Raw genomic sequence first — 20,061 nt, 5'->3', positions numbered from 1 at the left:
CATAACAGTTCCTCTGTGCCACTCTTTCCTCCTCATACTTTTCCTTTGCTCCAGTGTGGGCCCTTCCTATGAGCTGCAGTCCTTTAGGATAAACCTGCTCCATCATGGGCTCTCCCTGGGCTACAGTTCTTCAGGAAAAATCCACCTCCTCTGGTGTGGGTTCCTCCACGAAATGCAACGTGGATATCTGCTCCAGCATCGTCCTCTCCATGAGGTAATACCTGCTCCACCATGGTCTCTTCCAAAACTTCTGTGAGCTGTAGGGGAGTATCTCCTACAGCATGTGGAGCACATCTTCCCCTCCTTCTTCTCTAATCTTGATGTCTGCAGGATAGTTTCTTACACTTTATTTTTTTTTCCCTCACTTCTCACTGTATATGCAGCACTTCGACCTTTCTTGAATAAACATTTACAGAGGCACCACCAGCTTCACTGATGGACTCAGCTGTGTGCTGTGGTGGGCCTGTTGTGGAGCTAGCTGGAACTGGCTGTGCTCAGCATGGGGCAGCTCCTGGCTTCCTCCCACAGAGACCACCCCTGTCCCCCACCCCTACCAGCGCCTTGCCACATAAACCCATTACACTGCCATGGAGATCACATAGCCTGGTTTGTGGTTTTAGTCGGGTAGCTTGCTGCACAGTGAAATGGAAGCAGTGATACTCTGGTAGTATGGATAGTAGAAACTGAAGAATGCTCCCACAAGATTCGTCTCTCGGATAAAACTGCTGTCAGATAGGTGTGACAGCATCTTTTAATGGTAGGTTCATTTTGATGACTTGCTGCATAGCTAAGTTTCACATCTGCCACTAAAGAAACTCCCCAGGAGTGGAGAAGACACTTAAATTTCTTCTGATCTCCAGTGCACCAGCATCACTGCTCTGTGAGGACTCTCTTGATTGTTGGGAAGCTGTTACTACAGAAAGAGACACCTTAACTCAGACTTTAGTTTCAACCATGTTACAATTTTGGCTGTTTAATTTTTTTTATTTTTGTCTGAGCTATAGTTTTCTAAAGAACAACACAAGCCACATCATAAAACAGCGGTGTTTGTTTTCTTGTAAAAACTGCATTCCAAATCAATTAAGCAGTTGGGCTATTCCAACAGCTATTAATTAGTATGTCTCAGTTATAACTGATACAGCAGAATTTTGTAGATATTTTTGGAAACCTACCGAGAATCATGATTTCAGGCACTGGCTGGAATTAGATGACAAATGACACAAAAATTGCGGAAGCCTTTTTATATAAAATTTTCCCCAAAGCTGCTGCCAGGGGTGGCAAGGCAATGGTTAGACATGATTCCCTCTGGTACATATTACTGACATCTCTCTACCCACCAACAGAGAGAACTCAATATGAGAACTTTCCCTGTATTTTAGTAGTATTATACTGTATCAGGAAGGAAACACCGACTTTATGACTTACACAGTTTTATAACCTATTGTACTCCTCCTGCCTTCTCCCTACCCCACTCCGGGACAAGAGCAATCGGGAGCAATGAGTGCTACTTTATTTCTAACAGCACATTCAATCTCTCCGGTTTAATGTCAGTTGCCCTTTCTGCCTTTACCTGTCTCGCTTTCCATACTTAGTTGAATGCCTTGCCTCTGATGACTGCATTTGCAGCACACTGCTGAGATGTTGCTGAAGTCAGCAGCGCTAATACCGCATTAGAGAGCCCACTTCAGGGAAAACAATGTTAGATTTAACCAGTGGGGTACCGCTGCAGTGAAAAGCTATGTGCTTGGAGGCACTCTGTTCATTTTCCAAGCAAACAATATGTCAAGCTTTGCTTTCATGAGCAGTAAAATGTGATAGTAATTCTCACTTCAATGGCAGCATTCAGCAAAATGCTGTACAAACAGGAGGAGGAAACTCCCCTTGTGTGGCAGGCTCGACATGATTCTTTCACTGCTCAAGCCTTGTGGTTGAGATCCTTGGGGATGTGCAAAGGAACTAGGGCCAAACCGGCTTCAAATATGTTGACAGAGAGCAGTTTTCTTGTGACTGTATGGATGCAGTGGTCCCCAGACAGCAGTGCTTATTACTATGCCCCAGTCCAGAACAACAGCCACAGGGGTACTAATGTTCTGCCCCGTATGTAATCGTAGCCTGCAGGCAGGATTTTGTCTCCTATTCCTTGATCACAGCTGGAATGTCACCTGTTAATTAGCCTGCATCATGCAAAGATGCCGCACAGACACAAAGGCAGACACGATCATTGTCTACTGGGATTTTTGCTCTAAAAGCCAGATTTTCTAAACTAAGATTCAGATTTTCTAGTTCCCTGTGTATAAAAATCTACACGTGTTGGTTGAATGGATGCTCTCTACTTTACAAAACCTGTTAAAAAACACAGCAGACAGAGATGAAGAAGGGAAGACGAGGGGCTGAAACAGCAAGCGAAGCAGGTGGCCTGGAAACGATTAGCCATGTCCTCATAATGCAAAATTTTAATGGCTTAATGATTTTTTTCTTACACATAGTCAGAAACTTCTACATTTCATTACTTCTGCTACTCATGCATATAACAACCACCCATTTCCCGTCTGACACACAAATTCCCATTATCCATAGACCCTCCTGCATTTTCTGTTTGCAACACATTCATGAGATGTGCGTATGGATGATAGCTTAATACACCGATTGCCTTAGCTCTTCCTCTAGCACACCTCTTACCCTTGCTCTTGCTTTCAAGCACAGCCCTGCTATCTTAACCCAATCAGCCAGTAGCTGAAATCACTCTGGGGAGACCGTGGGGAGGTTATCAGATTGGAAACCGATGCTTAGACACCCCTTTCCCCAGGAACTTCTGTTTGGAGACGAGCCAGAGCCTTAGAGCACAAGATCATGAGACGTCCGCTGGTGGGCTGTGCTTTTTCTTGCCTCTCCACACAGGTTCATCAGGAAGTTTTTGATGTTAACTTCAGCTTGTGGCCATTTCAGAAGAGGGGTGGGGGGAACCCAAACATCTAGAATACTCTGGCCAGTGGAAGCAAAATAAATGAGGCTCCTGCTAGGACACTACAATAAATATGTCCAGCAGAGTCCCTTCATCCCCCAGTCCTTTACGATCCATTTTAGAAAAGGTAGCTCCTCCTATTTTTAGTGACTGATTCACGGGAACAGAACTGCCCTTGGCTAGCACCTCACAGACGTTTCCGAGCCTTGGTGTTCCAGGTCTCTGTTCTGCAACTTCATACACTTAACAAAATATCATATTTCTACATTACTTCAGGAGGGAATGCTGGCTTACTGAGTAGTGCTAAAGGAAGGATGTACATGTGCTGATAACCTGGTGTAGGATCTTGTGAACTTTGTAGGGAGGATGATTTGCTCATGAATTTTCTCTGAAGCCAGGCTGCATTATCAGATTCCTTTGTAATTGACTAAACTTCCAGTTTTAAGACAAAGATAAGGAAGACACCATGGGAATTTTATTTTGCTTAACTATGTAAATGTTGTTTGAAGAAACCTTAAGATGCACATCAAAAAATGTTTTTATTTGAGCTGAAAGTATGTTGTTCTCTTCTTCCTTGGATGGACCCACTAAAAAGGGAAATGAAATGTCCAGTAGTACATCTCAGAAATGTTAGCTGCCTGCAGAGAAGTATTGTGAGATACGGGTCTGCTTTTAGTTCACTGAGTGCACCTCCCGGTCTGCTGGAAACGTGCAGGCTTTCTACTCATTTCATTTTGGATCAACTCATGTAGTAAACTCAAAGCCAGCTGCTGGGTTTATGAATGCCTAAGTACATATGGCCTCAATCTAATTCTGTTCTGCATCCTATGAAGGAAACATTTGCATCAGATGTGTCAAAAATACTCCATTATACTATCATAAAAGTATACATACATTCCTGTGTGCTCATGCAACACAGGAACATGGAAGAAAACAAAAGCACTAAGACACTCCATTGAACCTGACTTACATTTTTTCACAGATATAAATTGTGACAAGAACACCACAGAAGAGGGTCTGTATGTTATAAAAAATCATGTTTTGTTTAAAGCACTTGAGGAACTCCTTTACAACCAGGTTTCATCAGTATCTAGTATGCTCTTGGTATATTGGATAGAGTAGTTGCCTGTATATATATGGGTCAGTGTGGCAAAGTCACATGTACATTTTCATGCTCAGAAGCCAGCTGGACATCCTCTCAGCAGCTTGGTTTCTATCTGAAGCTGTCCCTTTGAGGCAGCTGTACTTTGAATCTCTCTGTCTGGAGATGTTCCCTTTAAATTAGAACTATTTTTGCGGACTCGTAACAGGTTATCTATCTCACTTTGCTGCTGCATAGCAGGGCCAGCTACTTCTAACTATTTCTGACAGACGTTTGTCTAACCTTTTCTTAGAAACATCAGTCTCCTTATTCAATGTATTCCAGAGCTTTAAAACCATTATTTAGAGACCTCCTTGGCAATGCCCAACCTCAAACTCTCTTGCATCAGTATGAGCAACATTTGAATGTTGGTTACATTAGAAATGACTTTAAATCACAAATGCAATTGTTCAGATATCATGAGGAAAGTTCTTAAATTCACACCATAACTTATAAAGAAATACATCTTGAGTCCTTTTCCTCCATCCAGTTTCTGATTATTGCTTACAAGTACTTCTACTCAACTGTGCTAAGAAAGCTGGGATTTGCATGGCATTTTCTTGCCAAGGTTGTGGTTTGAAGAAAACATCAGATTAGCAGTGTCCTCTGATAAATTGTGCGAATTGACAGCTCAGGAAATAGAAAAACCTTTCTTGATCAATGAGTCATTTCCTAATAGGCTAGAACAGGATTTATCTCTGTAAAATATGCAGAATATACCCTAGGGAATATTTTTTTTTTCTTTTCTAGACATGACGTGTCCTGGTGGTATCATGTTTCTGTTTGTGCAATGAGAAGAAAATCTACTAATTCACGCAATCAGGTTCTTGAAAGTTTAATTCTCAGCCACATAGAAATGACTAAAGTGAAATGTACATGCAGTAACAAAGGGCAATTTCTAACTCGTAATAATGTCTTATGGAGCATTGTTTTAATAGCAACAATGTTTTATACTACAGAGTTTTGTTTTGCCACAGTTTTATTGATGGTCAGCGAGTGAGAGCTTTGATTCCTTAATTCTCTTCAGTATTAGCAGAAATCTCAGTTATTTAAACCCCTCACGTTACCAATGGGAAGCCTGGCTGTGCTGTTCAGAACACACATGAAATGTAGGTAGTGTTGTCTTCTTAGAGGTAAACAACTGTACAGATGCTAACCTTTTTTTTTTTTTTGACATGTAATGACAGTATCTTCAGTTGGTTTATTTTGAAGCTTACCCAAAACTTTCTCTTGCAGGGTTAAGGCCTGTGTCAAAACACTGGTGTGCTGCTGTGGGGGTACCTGATCCTTTGAGGCTACCTGCCTACCAATGTAGGGAGTGCATATGCATGGAGATTCATCATTGCTTTTAATGAGGCATGTTAAGTCTCTTTTGATATAGTTTAACAAATGGACATGGAAAAGACTCTGTTCTGGGAAAAGCCTGTCTGACAGCAGCTTATTCTGAAAAAATGTGGATTAATAAGACAGACATTGCTCTGCATTTATTGTAAACATATCCTCTTCTCTTGTGCTCTTGGTTTGTCCTATAATCAAATCACATAATGCTAGAGAAACTTGCAAAATGCAGGAAATGAATTCCTTTATTTCCAAGCAGTGAACCAAACCTATTACAGATAGAGGAGCTCTGTTAAGCATTTCTGACTCTTGTTATGACACTATATTTCTAGCAGTATGTGATTTTATGATACCCTGTCACTCTGAACTTTTGACTGTGGTTTTCCTGTCTGTGGCTTTTTGGGATGCTCAGAACTGACTTTCCATGAGCTAAAGTCACTAACCTCACTCTCTTGTTGCAGAGAGTGAGATAACTGCTAGATAGAGCATCTACACTAGTTTCCCTTTGAAGTACTAACTGCTGCTTTAAATCTATCCTGAAACATCTCTGGGGTGCTGACTGCAGTTGTGCTTTGTGTCAGCATAGTAAAAACACCATCTTTGTTGCACATCAGTTGCTCAACTAGCTGCTTTGGTAGAGTCTTCCTGTGTATTAACTTATACAAGATAAAATATTTTAGGATCAACATTTCTACATACACTTAGGGTAGCTATTACTAATAGCAGAAAATGAAAGACTTTAACACAGTTATTCTGAAAAGAGTTAACTTTTATTTTAGAGGTAAGCAAGCCAAGCACAGCAATCCATTGAACTGTTTAAATGAAACAATATTAATAAGAACATTTTATGTTCCCTACCCTGAACTTCCCATCTTTTTCTTAAATCAGTACAATATATTTTCCTTTAAAGAGAGAGTCAAACAAGCCATGATTTTATTGTAAAGCTGTTATTAACACTTTGCCAGAATTATGACTTGAATCAGAAACAGCATTTATATTAACAGAGAGGAAAAAAAACAACTCACAAAAGCAGTTTCAACTCTACCATCTCTTGACTTCCTGAGTAAAGGAAAATCTCTTGACTTCATATGAGTAAAGACAAAGCATTTGTGGGGTATCAAAGTCAGGCCTCTCTCCACACTGGAAGGGCCCCCAGCCTACACCAGACTATCCCAGTCATGGTGAGGTGGGTAGCTGTGTCAAAAAATCATAGCATGCTGTTTCTGTCATATGACTTCTTTCCTCGTTTTACCACATAAGCCTTGGATCCTGAAACTATTTTGCTGTGTAATCTCAAGTGTGCAAAAGCAGTCCTCAGATTTGGGCATTTTGTGTTAAGTCACAATAATACACAACAGTAGTAAGCTTTAACTAATGTAAATTGATTTAATTCCATGGAATTAGTGGAAGCTGCGTTACACTGATTTACATCATCTAAGCCACTTCTGGGAATACTCAAATTTATCTTAGTTCCATAAGGAGATGTCATAACTCAGATTTAAGATATGTGTCTATAGAGAAGGGAGATTTCCTTCTCTTCACACAACCTCTCCATTTTACCTTTCTTCTGAATTCTTTTCTGATATTTCCTGCTGAAACTCATTGCAGCAGTTAAAATTATCCTTTCCTTTCATGAGGTCTAGAATGAAATATTTGATCTCCTTTACAAAAAAAATTGATCTTTCTAATACTGTCATTCTTCTCCTTGTTGTCACTTCAAATCTGTAGAATTTATGTGAAATATATGTGGATCTAAGAGAGTATCCTTTCAAGTTTGATGTCACTCCATCCTGGCTGATACATGTCGGGAACCATTAATCTCGTGATGGTCAAACTGAGCAGCTGTGGCAACAGGTGCTTGGGGGACGGTTGGACCAGATGATCTTGGAGATCTTTTCCAACCTTAATGATTCTATGATTCTAGGTGTTGCAAAGCTGAGGTAACACAGAACGTGGATCAACCACAGAGGCTTTTCTTGTGATCCTGGATCCTTTCTAATCAGTTTAGCATCTGAAGCCTCCAAGTTACATATGAAGAGAAATATTAGTTGTACATGTAAATCAACTACAGATTTATGCAGTTTGTTGGTGAGCAACTCAGCTGAAAGCTCTATCCTCAATGTGATTCCTAAGAGGTGTATCAGTTCTAGGAAAATGTGACTGTAGTAAACAGCTGAGTTCTGTAAATTATTAAGTGCCATAAAATGATTTCTACTGGGAAGGAGTTGTAGCTCGCTGCAAACTCAAGGTGTAATCACATTGCATGTTCAAATTATATAGAATCTGCTCAGATGCCCTAAACCCTTCTGCTTTAATTTCTGAGAAAAACAGCAAAGACATTTTGGGAATAAGTCCAGAGAATGCAGCTATGGTGACTGTATTTTAACTGTAATCTGATTTAGGTCTGAAATGAAATAAATCAAATACATGGTTTCAAATAAATTATAGGCCACTGACATCTGCACTGTGGTATGGTTATAACAAGGATTTAGTTTAAAATGAATGCAGCATCTTTAAAGCTTGCTTGTAGTACCGTTATACCAGTGGATGCTGAGGAATTGGGCCTTATCCTGCCATTGCTAACATTGGCAACAGAGAATATGGAAGTGTGATGCTGAGACCCCTGCATTACTTGGAGGCAAGCCAGCTTTGATTTGGATGCCTTGGTAGCTTGGCACAGTGCTCAGGCTAATAAGTCTGGCTGAAAATTGGGGCTCATTAGCTCCGATGTAGTGCTAGGGTCCATGGCCATAGTGTCCCAGTCCTGAGCTGGTGGCTCCACCATCCATCCTGCTGTGCTTTTTTCAGTGTACACCATGCTCTGCTTTGCACTGAGAAGCCATACCAGTTTGGGCATATCTCACTATGTTCTTAAATTTAAAAGAGCCCTGGCTAATTCAAGGCTTCATACTTGGCATGTGAGTGGCTTTGACATGCAGGTAGCTGTACGCTTTGGGTGAAGAATGATTTATGCTAACATTTGTGAAGCTTCCAGGCTTTAAGAAGATTTTTAGAAGTAGTGTTTTTGTGTATCCTTGTAAATAATACAGGGCTGCTTTTGCTAGTGTGTCAAACAGCATTTTGATTTGCAAAGCATTTTCTGTTTCTCTCACTACCAGGTCAGGTAGAGATCACCTGTCATCAAGGTCTGTTTCCTAGCCCATCAGTACTGTTATTAGAATGATTTAGGGACACAAATACTTGCCAGGGTCTCCCAGCAAACATTACCTTGTGTAATACATATCCTGATTAGTAAAAATTTTCATGTTCTTGTTGGATCATTTTCTGCACCTTTCTGAAGCTTTTGCTTATGCAGCTGGCCTGTCCCATTCTAGAGGTAACCATGAGTGAAAAACCCCATGAGGTGACTTGTGTATGAATGAGCAAAACACACATGGAGCCTTCCAGGTGAGAACAGTCTTATCTATGCAAATATCATGGTTGATGCAACTTGAAAATGGTATTTAGGAAAATTGTGTATGGAGATCAAATCCATGCCCTTAGGGATTTGGTTTTGAGTAAGGGCTTTCACTTTGTGTTTCAGTGACTGTTCCCTCGCCGGTGCCAGCTTGTGAGCCCGAGCCCAAACCGAACGGGCACTACGCGGCCCCGCGGCTCTCTGTTTCCTCCCGAGCAACGGTCGTCGCTACCATGGAAGCGCCTTCGCAGGGCCTGCAGACGGTCATGAAGTGGAAAACGGTGGTGGCAATTTTTGTCGTGGTTGTAGTTTACCTGGTGGCTGGAGGACTCGTTTTCCGTGCCCTGGAGCAGCCCTTCGAGAGCAGGCAGAAGAATACCATCGCGCTGGAGAAGGCTGACTTTCTTCGGGAACACGTCTGTGTAACCCAGCTAGAGCTGGAGACACTGATCCAGGTAGGGATGTGGAGATGGCAGTATTTCTTGGATGTTAGGGTGAACAGCTGGGCAGTTTGTTGGGCAGCTGAGTGAGTGGGGATCTAAATTGTTCACAGGGCCTTGCCTAGTGCAGTGGAAGAAAAACCATAATAGGCACAGTGAAGAGCAGGCCCCTTCTCAGTCGTTTTAAAGCCCTGGAAACAAAAACATTGTCTCCAGAACATTGTAAATAGAAATTAAATATCTTCACTAGAATAATGAAAAACGTGCAAAGAAAATCAGAACTTAATATCTGGAATATATTTTTGTGAGACATGACACATTTTCAAAACATTTTCCTATCTCCATACATCTCCCTGGATTGTTGTGTTTGTCCACCCAGCCATGCTATATAACACTTCCTAGCTGTGAATCAAACTTCATTTTAAAAGGTGTTATAAGCTTAGTATTTCTGTTAGGAAGCTGTTCCAGTATCTCATTGCTGTGATGGCAAAAGCATTCTCCTAGTTTTCAGCCTATACTAATTCTGTTTCATTGTAGGTGGTCTTCCACAGCCAACCCCCCATTGCTTAATTGATTCCTCTCCCTTGCCCTTGTGTGCAGACAGCAATGCCTTTCTGCTTCTCCCAAGCAAAACAAAATCTTTCTGTTTCTTTGCAGATAGATGTGGGTTCTCCCTGCTTGTGCTCTGTGTTCACAGAAGACAGGTCAGTTCTGAGACAGAAGCTGTGTATGCGCAGTCTGGTACTTGAGCTAAGAAGCCAAACCTGCTTCAGCAGGAAGTGGTATTGTGCTGATGTGCCTATACAGCTTTTGGATCAGGGCTGGCTTGGATCACACCCTTCATCTGTCTGCAAAAGACAGGTGAACATGCTTGGTTTGCAGTGTGAATTCTTCTGGTCAGGGTTATTGGCTCACATGCATTTCTCATGGCAGTTCTGCAGAGATCAGCATTTCCCTCACCTCCTTAGGTATGATGTATGCTGGCTGATTACAGGTTTGTTTGTTTGTTTGTTAGTATGGAAAGGAAGAAGTTTGTATTTCCTTGATGGAAATGTCACTATTCAAAGATATGCAATATGCTTTCTTTTCTAGCAGAAAGCAGAATGCACAATAGGTATGACAAGCAAAGCACTTCAACATGAGGGTAGACTACTGAAAACAGACTGTGGTACAAAGATTTCTAAATAGCCCCTCTTCTCTAAGCTAAGCTCTGTACCAGTTTGCATTGTTTAGTTTTTATTTTACACAGTATTCTTTCTTTCTTTCACCTCAGAAGTGACGATATTAAAATAATAAACAGGCATGCTGTGTCTTTAGAAGGCAGGTATTCTGAACAAATCTTATCATCTCTTGAGATTTCACTATGTCCTCAGGCGTTACACTGGGTAACTGGAAATCTTTTGCAAAGGTAAATTAAATGTGTTTAGCAGCTTAACATGTGAATGTCTTTAAGGCCAAGTGATGTGAATTTGTCTTCATTTGTCAATAAAGAACAACTTCCTTTGGATTTTTTCTGTATGTCTGGGGCTGAACCTGGCTCTGGGGATGTATTTGGGTTTGCTGGTACAGAAAACTCTGATTGTAACTGATTTGAATAGAAGAAGAGTGAACCACCCTTCAAAGGTAATGTAGGGTGTTAATGTTGTGCTTTCATGCCTTCATGTCGAAGATCTCAAAAGTGGCATCTCCCTAGCTGGCAGAATAGATTACTGCATTGCACCAAATGTGACATCTGCCTTTACAGCTGTGATTTCAGACAGATGTGGCAACCTCTATGGGTCCTGGCTGCTGTGCTGTGTGTAGTCATCACCTGACTAAGAGCTATTTGTTATTAATGTCATCTGATTACCTGACAGCCTTTAGATGAACACAGATAGCACTCAGAAGAATGACTATGCTCATTGAGCTCTCTGCTTTGGAGAATAAGGAAAAAATGCAAAAAAGGAGACTTTATAACTGTTTTATATCCTTTATTATGGAGGTGACTGGAAGAATCTTTTAAGGAGAAGAGGAAAGGAGTGTCTTTGCAAGGCTAGTAATGAAAAAATTTACCCCTTTGCCCAAATTTCGATCTTTCAAAGTATTTTCCTTTGGAAAACCTGTAAGGAAGTTGTATGGCACCGTATGACGAAGCTGTGAAAAATTCATTGTGGATAAGACATGCTTTCCAAATTGATCTCCAACGACCAATTGCAAATACTGGCACAGGTTGAACAAATGTGAGTAGCCCTAATGATACTGCTATGTCCAGACCGTGAAGTTCATTCATAGACTTAATAAGTAATACGGTGATAAAAGCAGTGTAAATGCCAAGGAAGATGCAAATCTAGATCAAAGGTATTTTAAATTTGCATTTATCTCTTGGGCTTAGTCCAGGTCTCTCTCTAATGCTAACACAATTACAGAGATTTTTTTCTCTGCCTATAAAGTGCAGTCTACATTGTCTCAAGCCACTTGAAGTGGAAGTTCTTACACTGTACACTTTTAAACCTAATTTCTGAAGACCTTTGTTGTGGTAGAAAAAATTAATTATTTAATGCCTCATGTGATCTACTACTTGGCACAGTGGTGAATGCCAGAATAAGCAAGTGATAAAATGAGGTGCTTTATCTCAGTACTTTTGAAGATGAGTTTTCTGAAGAGTGAGAGAGAAGGGAGATCTAGAACATGCTAAAAGAGAATGAAACTTCAACTGCTTCAACTGACTTTAGCTGTATCTGTATTGTACCCATATGGAAAAATAACAGAAGGCAGCAAGTCTCAAGTGACTGATCATATAGTTGGAAAAAACAAACAAACATTACTATTACAGGTGCTAACATGATACTATGAAACTTTTTTGTTCTCATGGCATGGCATACGCTTATGACAAGCTGGGGTCAAAAAAGTCACCTTGCCTTTGTAATAATGCCCACTTGCAGGTTTGATGTGTTCTCAGAAAGATAATATGTCATCTCTAATTAGGAGAGGCATGCAGGAAGACTACAAACATGTTTTGGCAAAGTAATTCCTATGGACCTGACAAGGGTATTCGCATTCTTTTTCTGTGTAGCCTGTGCACCATGTATGGGTAAAAGCTTTTGTAATGAGCTGTACTTTCATTATGAGCCCTGCACCTTGATGTAAGAGAGGGTGACTTGCTACTGTAAGAAGTTACTTAGGTTATTGGTGGCCTGTTTTCTTCTTCCTTCAGGGTTTCATTTAGGAGTATGAGTGATTGTAGTTAAAAATCTTTTTAAAAATAACCCACCTGGGAACTAAGTCATATTATCCTTGTCCACTAATGACTACAGCAACTCTAATGAGTTAGTCTGTAAGCTGAAAAGGAAGTGGAGTTGGAAATAAGTGAGTCAGACTTTACTGGCTAATTATATTAGTAAGAGTTTGTATCTTGGATAGGCACTTTTGATTAGTGTTCTGAACTACTTTTCCCCTGAAGGTAAGCAAGAGAGGGAACATCCAGTGAAGATATTGCAGTTTTCAGCTGCTCAGCAGGTTCACTAGAGTTATAAACCTGCTTGTCTTCTCAGGGTGTTGCATTGTAAAATGAAGAAAATTTGAATGCATTTCATGTGCTAGAAGAAAGCTCTAGATGGAGCAGAAAAATAAAGTGTTTTGAGATAACTGTGGGGAAGATTTGCCTATTGCTGAAGACAGGAAAAGGCTGTGCTGTGAAGAAAAACAATGGTAAATATCTGATTATTGAACCTTCTCCCTCTGCCTCTGGAGGCTGTCTGCTCTATGTCCCAACTTCCCTTCTGACCCTGATCTTTCTTATATGTCATTCACTCTAAAGTGATGTAAAGAAATAATTCAGATCTCTTGCGTCATGTCTAAGTAGGTGCAGGCACCCTAGTTTGTGACTTCAGTCCAGAGGTTGTAGTGCTTGTATAGGAGACAGACTGAGCCTAGGATGCTGCAGAGCACTGCAGCTGTTCTGTAGCTGCATTGCTTCCAGAAATCAGCTAAGGCGTTTGCAGGGAGCTAAGCCCTCTGAACTTAGATCTCTGTGCATGTCCCTTGTTGAATGCTGTAGGTCTGCGATTCAGACTGATCCTTGGCACTGTTCTGGAACAGTGCATGCATGACAATCGAATCACTTTATAACTGTATGTAGATCACTATCTGGCTGATTGTTACCTAAAGACCTTTATAGGATAGGCAGAAATATATAAGGGATGGACTCTTAAAACCTATTACTTTTTATTATACCTGAAAAAAATTGCTGGGCTCAGGCCTTGGACAATTCTGTTGTGGAAAAATGTGGGAGTTTATAATGAGGATCCCTTAATCACCGTATAAGGTGTAGTGAGAATGATGACTGAGAGATGTAGCAAGTATAGAGAAAAGTAATTAAGGAATTAGTCTTTAAAAGCTGCTTAGTAATGAGAAGCATCTTTATAATCATAATAGAGGAACATCTGAGCATGAAAGGCAATTGGAACAACCTTTTGTATGCGTGATAGGAATCTGCTTGGAAAAGAATTGTGGAGGGATATAATCATTATTGGATTAGCGTGATTTCTGTAGAGGGAAATTAATGTCACTAGAAAAAAAGATGACACATTATCTTTTCTGTTCTTACCAAATTCCTACCCTTGTATACACATGGGGTGCATCTTTTGAATAGCTCAGCACTCAAGAATAGTATTGTGCTCATCCTTGGAAAATATTTTTCTTCTTCATGCTTGGTATGTACTGGAGAAATTAAAGAAACGTGAACAAATGAACCAGATAAAAGCATTTCTTCCCAGAGAAGCCAGAAACAGTCTGCATGATTCCTGTCTCCTCATCAACTGCAGTAGCTCCCAGCTATCTTTTTGCCTGTGGGCATGACTCTAGACTTTTTCTTGAGCTAATTGTCTTAATTACTGATCAAGGCATTCACTCGTGTCAAAGAGGCTGAGGGAATTGTGGCACAGTGAGGGCCACTTGCACCCTAGGAGGCAGTAGACGTGGACTCCACCGCTGCCAGCCAGGGGCACGGCAGGCTGGGGGTGGCCAGGAACAGCACCCAGCCCAGGCTGTCAGACACCTCCCAGGGGATGGGGATAGTTGAGGCCAGGCCGTCACATCAGCCCGTGGGTCAGGGCCCAGCTCAGAGGAGCCTGTGGCAGGGCAGGGCACAGGCCTGCCCATGGGGGGCTGGAGCCCAGCACTCATATAGCATTGCTGGGGCAGGGACTGACACGGTGAAACCCTGGCAGTTTCTGTTACTACAAGGAGAATATTCTTGAATTTACCCATAGACAAGAAATACTGTTTTGAACTTCTGTTCGGGGAGGAACTCAGGCCATTTGATGAGGAAAGTCCGTGTTCACTATCCACTTCACTGGACTTGGAGTCCTGTATATTAAGAACTAGACAGCCTACTGTGAGCCCATGCTTCATATCCTTTAAATATTACTGCCTGAATATTGACAGGTGGAACTGATTGTTCCAGATGGAGATGGAGTCTGGACTGAACTCTCTTTAGAAATACAGGACTTGGTCATCCCAGTATCACCACCTATGCTGGGCTTTTGCTGTGGGGTCTGCCTTCAGGCCCATATAAATTCATCAGACCAGGCCTTTTCAGTTACTGAGGGACTGCAGTGTGCTGATGCCTAAGGGGCCAAGAGTAAAATACACATCTGTACAATGATAGGGAACTAAACTCTGTTTTTTTTTTTAAATCATTTGTTGTTGTTGTTGTTGTTTTTTTAATAAAATTTGGATACTTGGATTTTCTTTGGTAGTTTTGTCATTTCCCTCACTCCTATCTTGAACTGGCTTTAGAACACATCCATTACTCAAAAAGCAAGAGAGACAATTTCATCCCTTTTAGATGTTTCATGTCATTGCCTTCCCTGGATAGGTGGCATTTCCTAAGAAAAGTTACCACTGATTAATAAATGTTCATTAAAGAAGGATTCATAAAAAGTATTTTAAAAGTTGTGCACTGTGTATGTAACTCCACTGGACAAGGAAGAAGGGATCAGAAAAGGAGTAAGAGTGAAACTCTTTATAATGATTTTATAGTGAAACTATAAAAATACCTGAAACAAGTAGTTTGAAATGCCTTGAATGTGGAGAGCTTGCTAACAGAGCTGTTAGCACTCTGGAAATTGGTTCTTCCCCTACTCCAGGATAAGGTGGCTCTTCAGGTTATGCTGCAAAGCCAGTCTGAATTTCCACAGATGGGAAACTTGCAAAATGTCATGGTCTATGTGAACTGGGAGAGTCTCGCCATTGATAGCGTCCTTGTTTGAGCTTTGTGCAACCCTTCATCTAGCAGGATACATCTGTGTAGCTGAACTCGTGGTGGTGGCGGTAAGGCAGTCTTTAATCATCACATGACCCCAAATTGCATATATAAGGACTGGTAACTGCAGGGCTAGTCTGCTATTATTGCCTATTTCTTGTCCTCCTAGTAAATCCTTCACTATATACAAAATACCATGTGTTTAACAGATGCATTGGAGTGGACTATCCCAAGTTGGAAGTGACCCAACAGGATCATTGAGTTCCACTCATGGCTCCAGACAGGACCACCCCAAAATCAGACCGTATGTCTGAGGGCATCGGCCAAATGCTTCTTGAATCCCGGCAGGCTCGGTGCTGTGACCACTGCCCTGGGGAGCCTGTGCCAGTGCCCAGCCTAGTTAGATATTTATAAATGAATGATGTCAGTCAAGATTTAAAGAAAAAATTGGTTTGTTCTGGATGATGAAGGGAGCCTGAGAAGTTCAAAGCTACCTAAGGCAATAGGACACTCCTTAACTTGAGCAGTTAGTGCTTGGCCCTAAAAGACTTGCTAAACTGTGTAAACTCAAATGTGCTTAAAGTGTTGTAATTAGCTCGATGACATTCACACACTCAAGGGGAAGGCAACCAGCATTCCTTGGCAGAAGTAAGGTGCCAGGGTAGCTGACAACGTGTCATGGCCTATTTAAACAGGCAACCTGTCTGTTATGCTGATTTACGCTCTTCTGGGTAAACAAATAAATGATCTCTGCTTTCACAGCACCTGCAGTATGCCAGCAACTGATACAGAAACCCTTTCAAAGGGTTTGGTCCTAAACACTTCCTTTCTCTATATCCCTATTTCTCTGAAGTATGGACAGGCACTGAGGAGCCCTGGCTTCCTGCCCACATGAAATGCAACCAGTCCAGTCTGGAGTTTGCTCGTGCTGAAATTTCACAATCAGCTAGCCTGACATGTAGCAGCACGACTGTGGAAAAGGGCTATCCTGTACTGATCTCCTTACAAACACCTAGTCTCTGTTCTTGTCCACGTGCCTCTTCTCCAACTCCTTTCCCTATAATGGCACTAGTGTTTGTGGGGCGATGTGATGAATAAACTGCAGAGCAGATTTGCTTATACTAGCCCAAGGAAATAGTATTTTTCAGCTGGTGTAATTCTGTCTTCCTGGTGTAGATTCATGTTGGCTTAAGCTGACTTTGAAACTCACGTTAACTCACTGCTAGAAGGGGCATGAGTGACCCCTTCTTGTCAGCCATAGGATACTGGCAGAAGTCCTCTGTTCCCTCAATCTCCGTTCTCCACCCCCCAATCCCTGATCACAAAGTTGTTTCATGATGTTTCCATAGCTATCCTATTTGTTCATTTTAAATGGCCAATATATATATATATATTACTTTAGTTAGCATAAAATATAAATAACTTCATCGATTATTAATTATCTGGGAATTAAAATCCTTGGCTGACTCGCTTCAGTTGACTTCATGAACATTATTTGTATTTACCACCCTTCTTTCTGCTTTGAACGTCAGCTGTTCCCACTGGGGAATTTTTTTCCTTTGGCAGTTACTGCTGCAAGAACAATATTTATGGATCTCTTTGTGGTTTTGGTCCTCTGCTTCTCAACTGCTTTGTATCTTTTTGTGATTTGTCTATAAATTGTGTCTTTCTTCCACCTTAATTTCTATTTAGTTCAGTCATATATTCAGATGTTGCTTACAGAGTATGCTACTATTACTTCAAGCAGGTATTAAAAAGTAAATCTAACCTGTTCCTGTGGTCTTATAACTTTATTTTTGGAGCCTATACTGACTTGCATAGGATACAGTAAGGCATGCATAAGGCTGATTTGTTGTCTTTTCTTTGCAGCATGCTATTGATGCAGATAATGCGGGAGTCAGTCCCATAGGAAATTCTTCTAACAACAGCAGTCACTGGGACCTCGGAAGTGCCTTTTTCTTTGCTGGAACAGTCATCACAACGATAGGTATGTTTGTGTTTGTCTTTTAAAATACATGGTTACACTGAGACATTTGTCATGAAATAAATTTGAGGAATTGAGGATCACAAAGAAACGAAGTGATTTCTTTATTTCTGTACTAATTCTATATTTCTCTCAGTTCTCAGAAGGTGTGCCTCTGGTGTGTATTAGGGGCACTGAGCATCTGGGTAAATATTAGAAGCTGTTTCCATAATTAGGATAGAATAGCAATGCTGAACTGAAAACAAGTAGCACTGATGTAGCTAAGGTTTTATAACCCTTTTCTTAATGCTAATGCAGGTGGTCTTAATTTTCACTGAAAAGATCAAGAATTAGCACCAGATGAAATAACTGGTATATGCTTGTTGGGAATTTGACGTCTAATATTATAAATTAATTTACCCATAAGATTAACCTTTTTCCTAAGTAAATCAATTATGCTTATGCTCTGGTTTGTTATAAGCAATTCTTCTTATACCTGACTCCTCGTAAGTGGAACTGTATTCACATAAGTATCACATCCTATTTTAAAATCCTACCTAGCTTTCATACTAATAATACTTTAATGGAAAGAATTCCATGAATCGTAGAAACATATATATTTTTTGCCATTCTAGAATTTCTGGCCTTGAAATATTTTCACATTTGTCTCTGTTACAGGAAAGGTGTTCTGACAAGCTCCATTTACGTTTCTTGAGCCACTCATTTTAGTAAATTCATTATTCAGGCCCTTGTCGTCTGTGTCCCCTATATGTTGTGCCCAATGTAGTTAGCCTCTCGATCTCTGAATGCTCAGTTTAGATGTGCTATGGTTTCTGTCCTGTCCTCTGTGTAGCAGTTCCTCTCTTGAAGGATATTTTGGAGCTGGGATTTCAGAAGATGGTCTGAAGGAAAAAAAAAAAAAAAAAAAACTGATAACATTGATTATAAGGTTAATCTCCTGATAATTTTATAGTGGTTTGATAATTTTAAGATGGATTTCAGTGCTGTCTTGGTTAAAGGTCAAGAGATGACATTATTCAGAAACCATGAGCTAATTTTTGCTTTTTATTTGCATTGCTTTTGAGTATTCTTCTGATTTAAATATGGGATAAAGTGCTTTTCTGTATTTTGACTGTGATGCACACACTGGTGACAGTATAGACAAATTATCTGACATAACCCTCCATTAAATTGCGAGAGTCTGGCTGAATTCTTTAAGTTCTTTACACAGCTAATACAACAAAATGTCCTGATGCTGTTGCAAGACTTGCTGTGGTGATCAGCCCAAACAGTGGAGTCTTGTACCTTTAGCTCAGTGGAGTCTTGTGCCTTTACTTTGTTGTCAGAGTGAGGGTGAAAGAGTGATCATATAGACTGTATTGCTTTGTGTGTTCCTCGATATACTAAGCTACATTACCATGTATTTTTAATGGCATCGTAAAACCAGGGGGCGGAGATAAAGGAAACATTTCTGAAACAAATGTTTAGGAAACCCTCCCTAAATATTTGTTTACTCAATAGACCCAAGTGACAAGCTTTAAAATTACTTATTAAAATAAATGCCACTGTGTAGGCATAGTTTATGTAGGCATATTCATTGACATCTGCTATTTAAATAACTTATTGAAAAGAGCTTGGATTTTTGCCCATATTTGCTTTAAGTTCTCAATGAATGAGATTTTTATAGGCTGCATAAAGTCTACATATTGTGTCTGGGCATGAAAATGATTTTATTTTATCCATCAGAGCCCTGTTAGAGTTCCTGTTGTACAGACACTCAGCAGACTACTTGGTCAACCTCAGTCCACTGGCTGGTGGCGCCTGTATTTTCTTGGACTTTTAGAAGAAATCTTGGATCACAGATGCAGCCATGAAAGGCACTGTGAGTGGAGGGATGGTGTCAGTGTAGCCCTTTCTCCATCCCATGACAGAGGGATGTATCCAGTGTCAGTGTTACAGACCTGGTTATTACAATCATGTTGTCTCTGGATCATCTTCAGATCAAACCATCTCTGGCCTGCAGTTAAAAAATACTATACTATGTATTCCCCATATTCCTGTTCCCAAGTGCATTCTCCTCCCTTCCTATATGTTACACAGTCTTTCTGACAAATGCTTTTCTGTGGCTTTAAGAGGCAGTACAAGCATGTTTGCTTTACACTAATCAGGGTGAGGACGGGTGAGGAAATTATGAACTAACCACTGAAAATGAGTGTTGTCAGGTAAATCACACTCTTGTCAGGACATAATTGGCAGAGCCCTAGAGGAGCAGCAGAGTGCAGGCACCAGGCCAATGAGTGATTTTTGTGCCATGATAAGTCAAACTAGATTAATTAATCAAAAAACAACTTTAGGTAGGACCTGAATCTATAGAAATTATGGGTAACTGAGGCTACAAAGAAAGAACTAAATCACAGTGGGTAGCTTGTCTGGGAATTGACATCATGCCATGGGAAACCTGTAAATAAGAATTAGATTTGGAACAAAGGCACCTCTGCAGGAACAGCCCATTAGTTTTTCTAAAAAGGTGTGTATGAGGTCTGAGTTTCTGATAA

The 20,061-nt window shown here is 40.6% G+C and overlaps 1 protein-coding gene across 6 annotated transcripts in view; it reads left to right on the top strand.

The window, feature by feature from the left end:
• The window catches only part of KCNK10 (potassium two pore domain channel subfamily K member 10), a 71,605-nt gene that overhangs the window by 17,541 nt on the left and 34,003 nt on the right, over positions 1–20,061 (top strand). For all 6 annotated transcript variants that reach the window (XM_080593021.1, XM_080593017.1, XM_080593016.1 and 3 more), the window contains 2 exons: positions 8,986–9,314; positions 17,413–17,530. In XM_080593021.1, coding sequence (XP_080449147.1) covers positions 8,986–9,314; positions 17,413–17,530 — 447 coding nt within the window. The remainder of the gene's footprint in view (positions 1–8,985; positions 9,315–17,412; positions 17,531–20,061) is intronic.

Source organism: Anser brachyrhynchus, assembly GCF_964034855.1.
Source record: "Anser brachyrhynchus genome assembly, chromosome: 5".
In the NCBI taxonomy this organism is placed as follows: domain Eukaryota; kingdom Metazoa; phylum Chordata; class Aves; order Anseriformes; family Anatidae; genus Anser; species Anser brachyrhynchus.
Note: the sequence above shows the minus strand (reverse complement) of the source record. Positions and strands in the feature narration are given on the sequence as shown.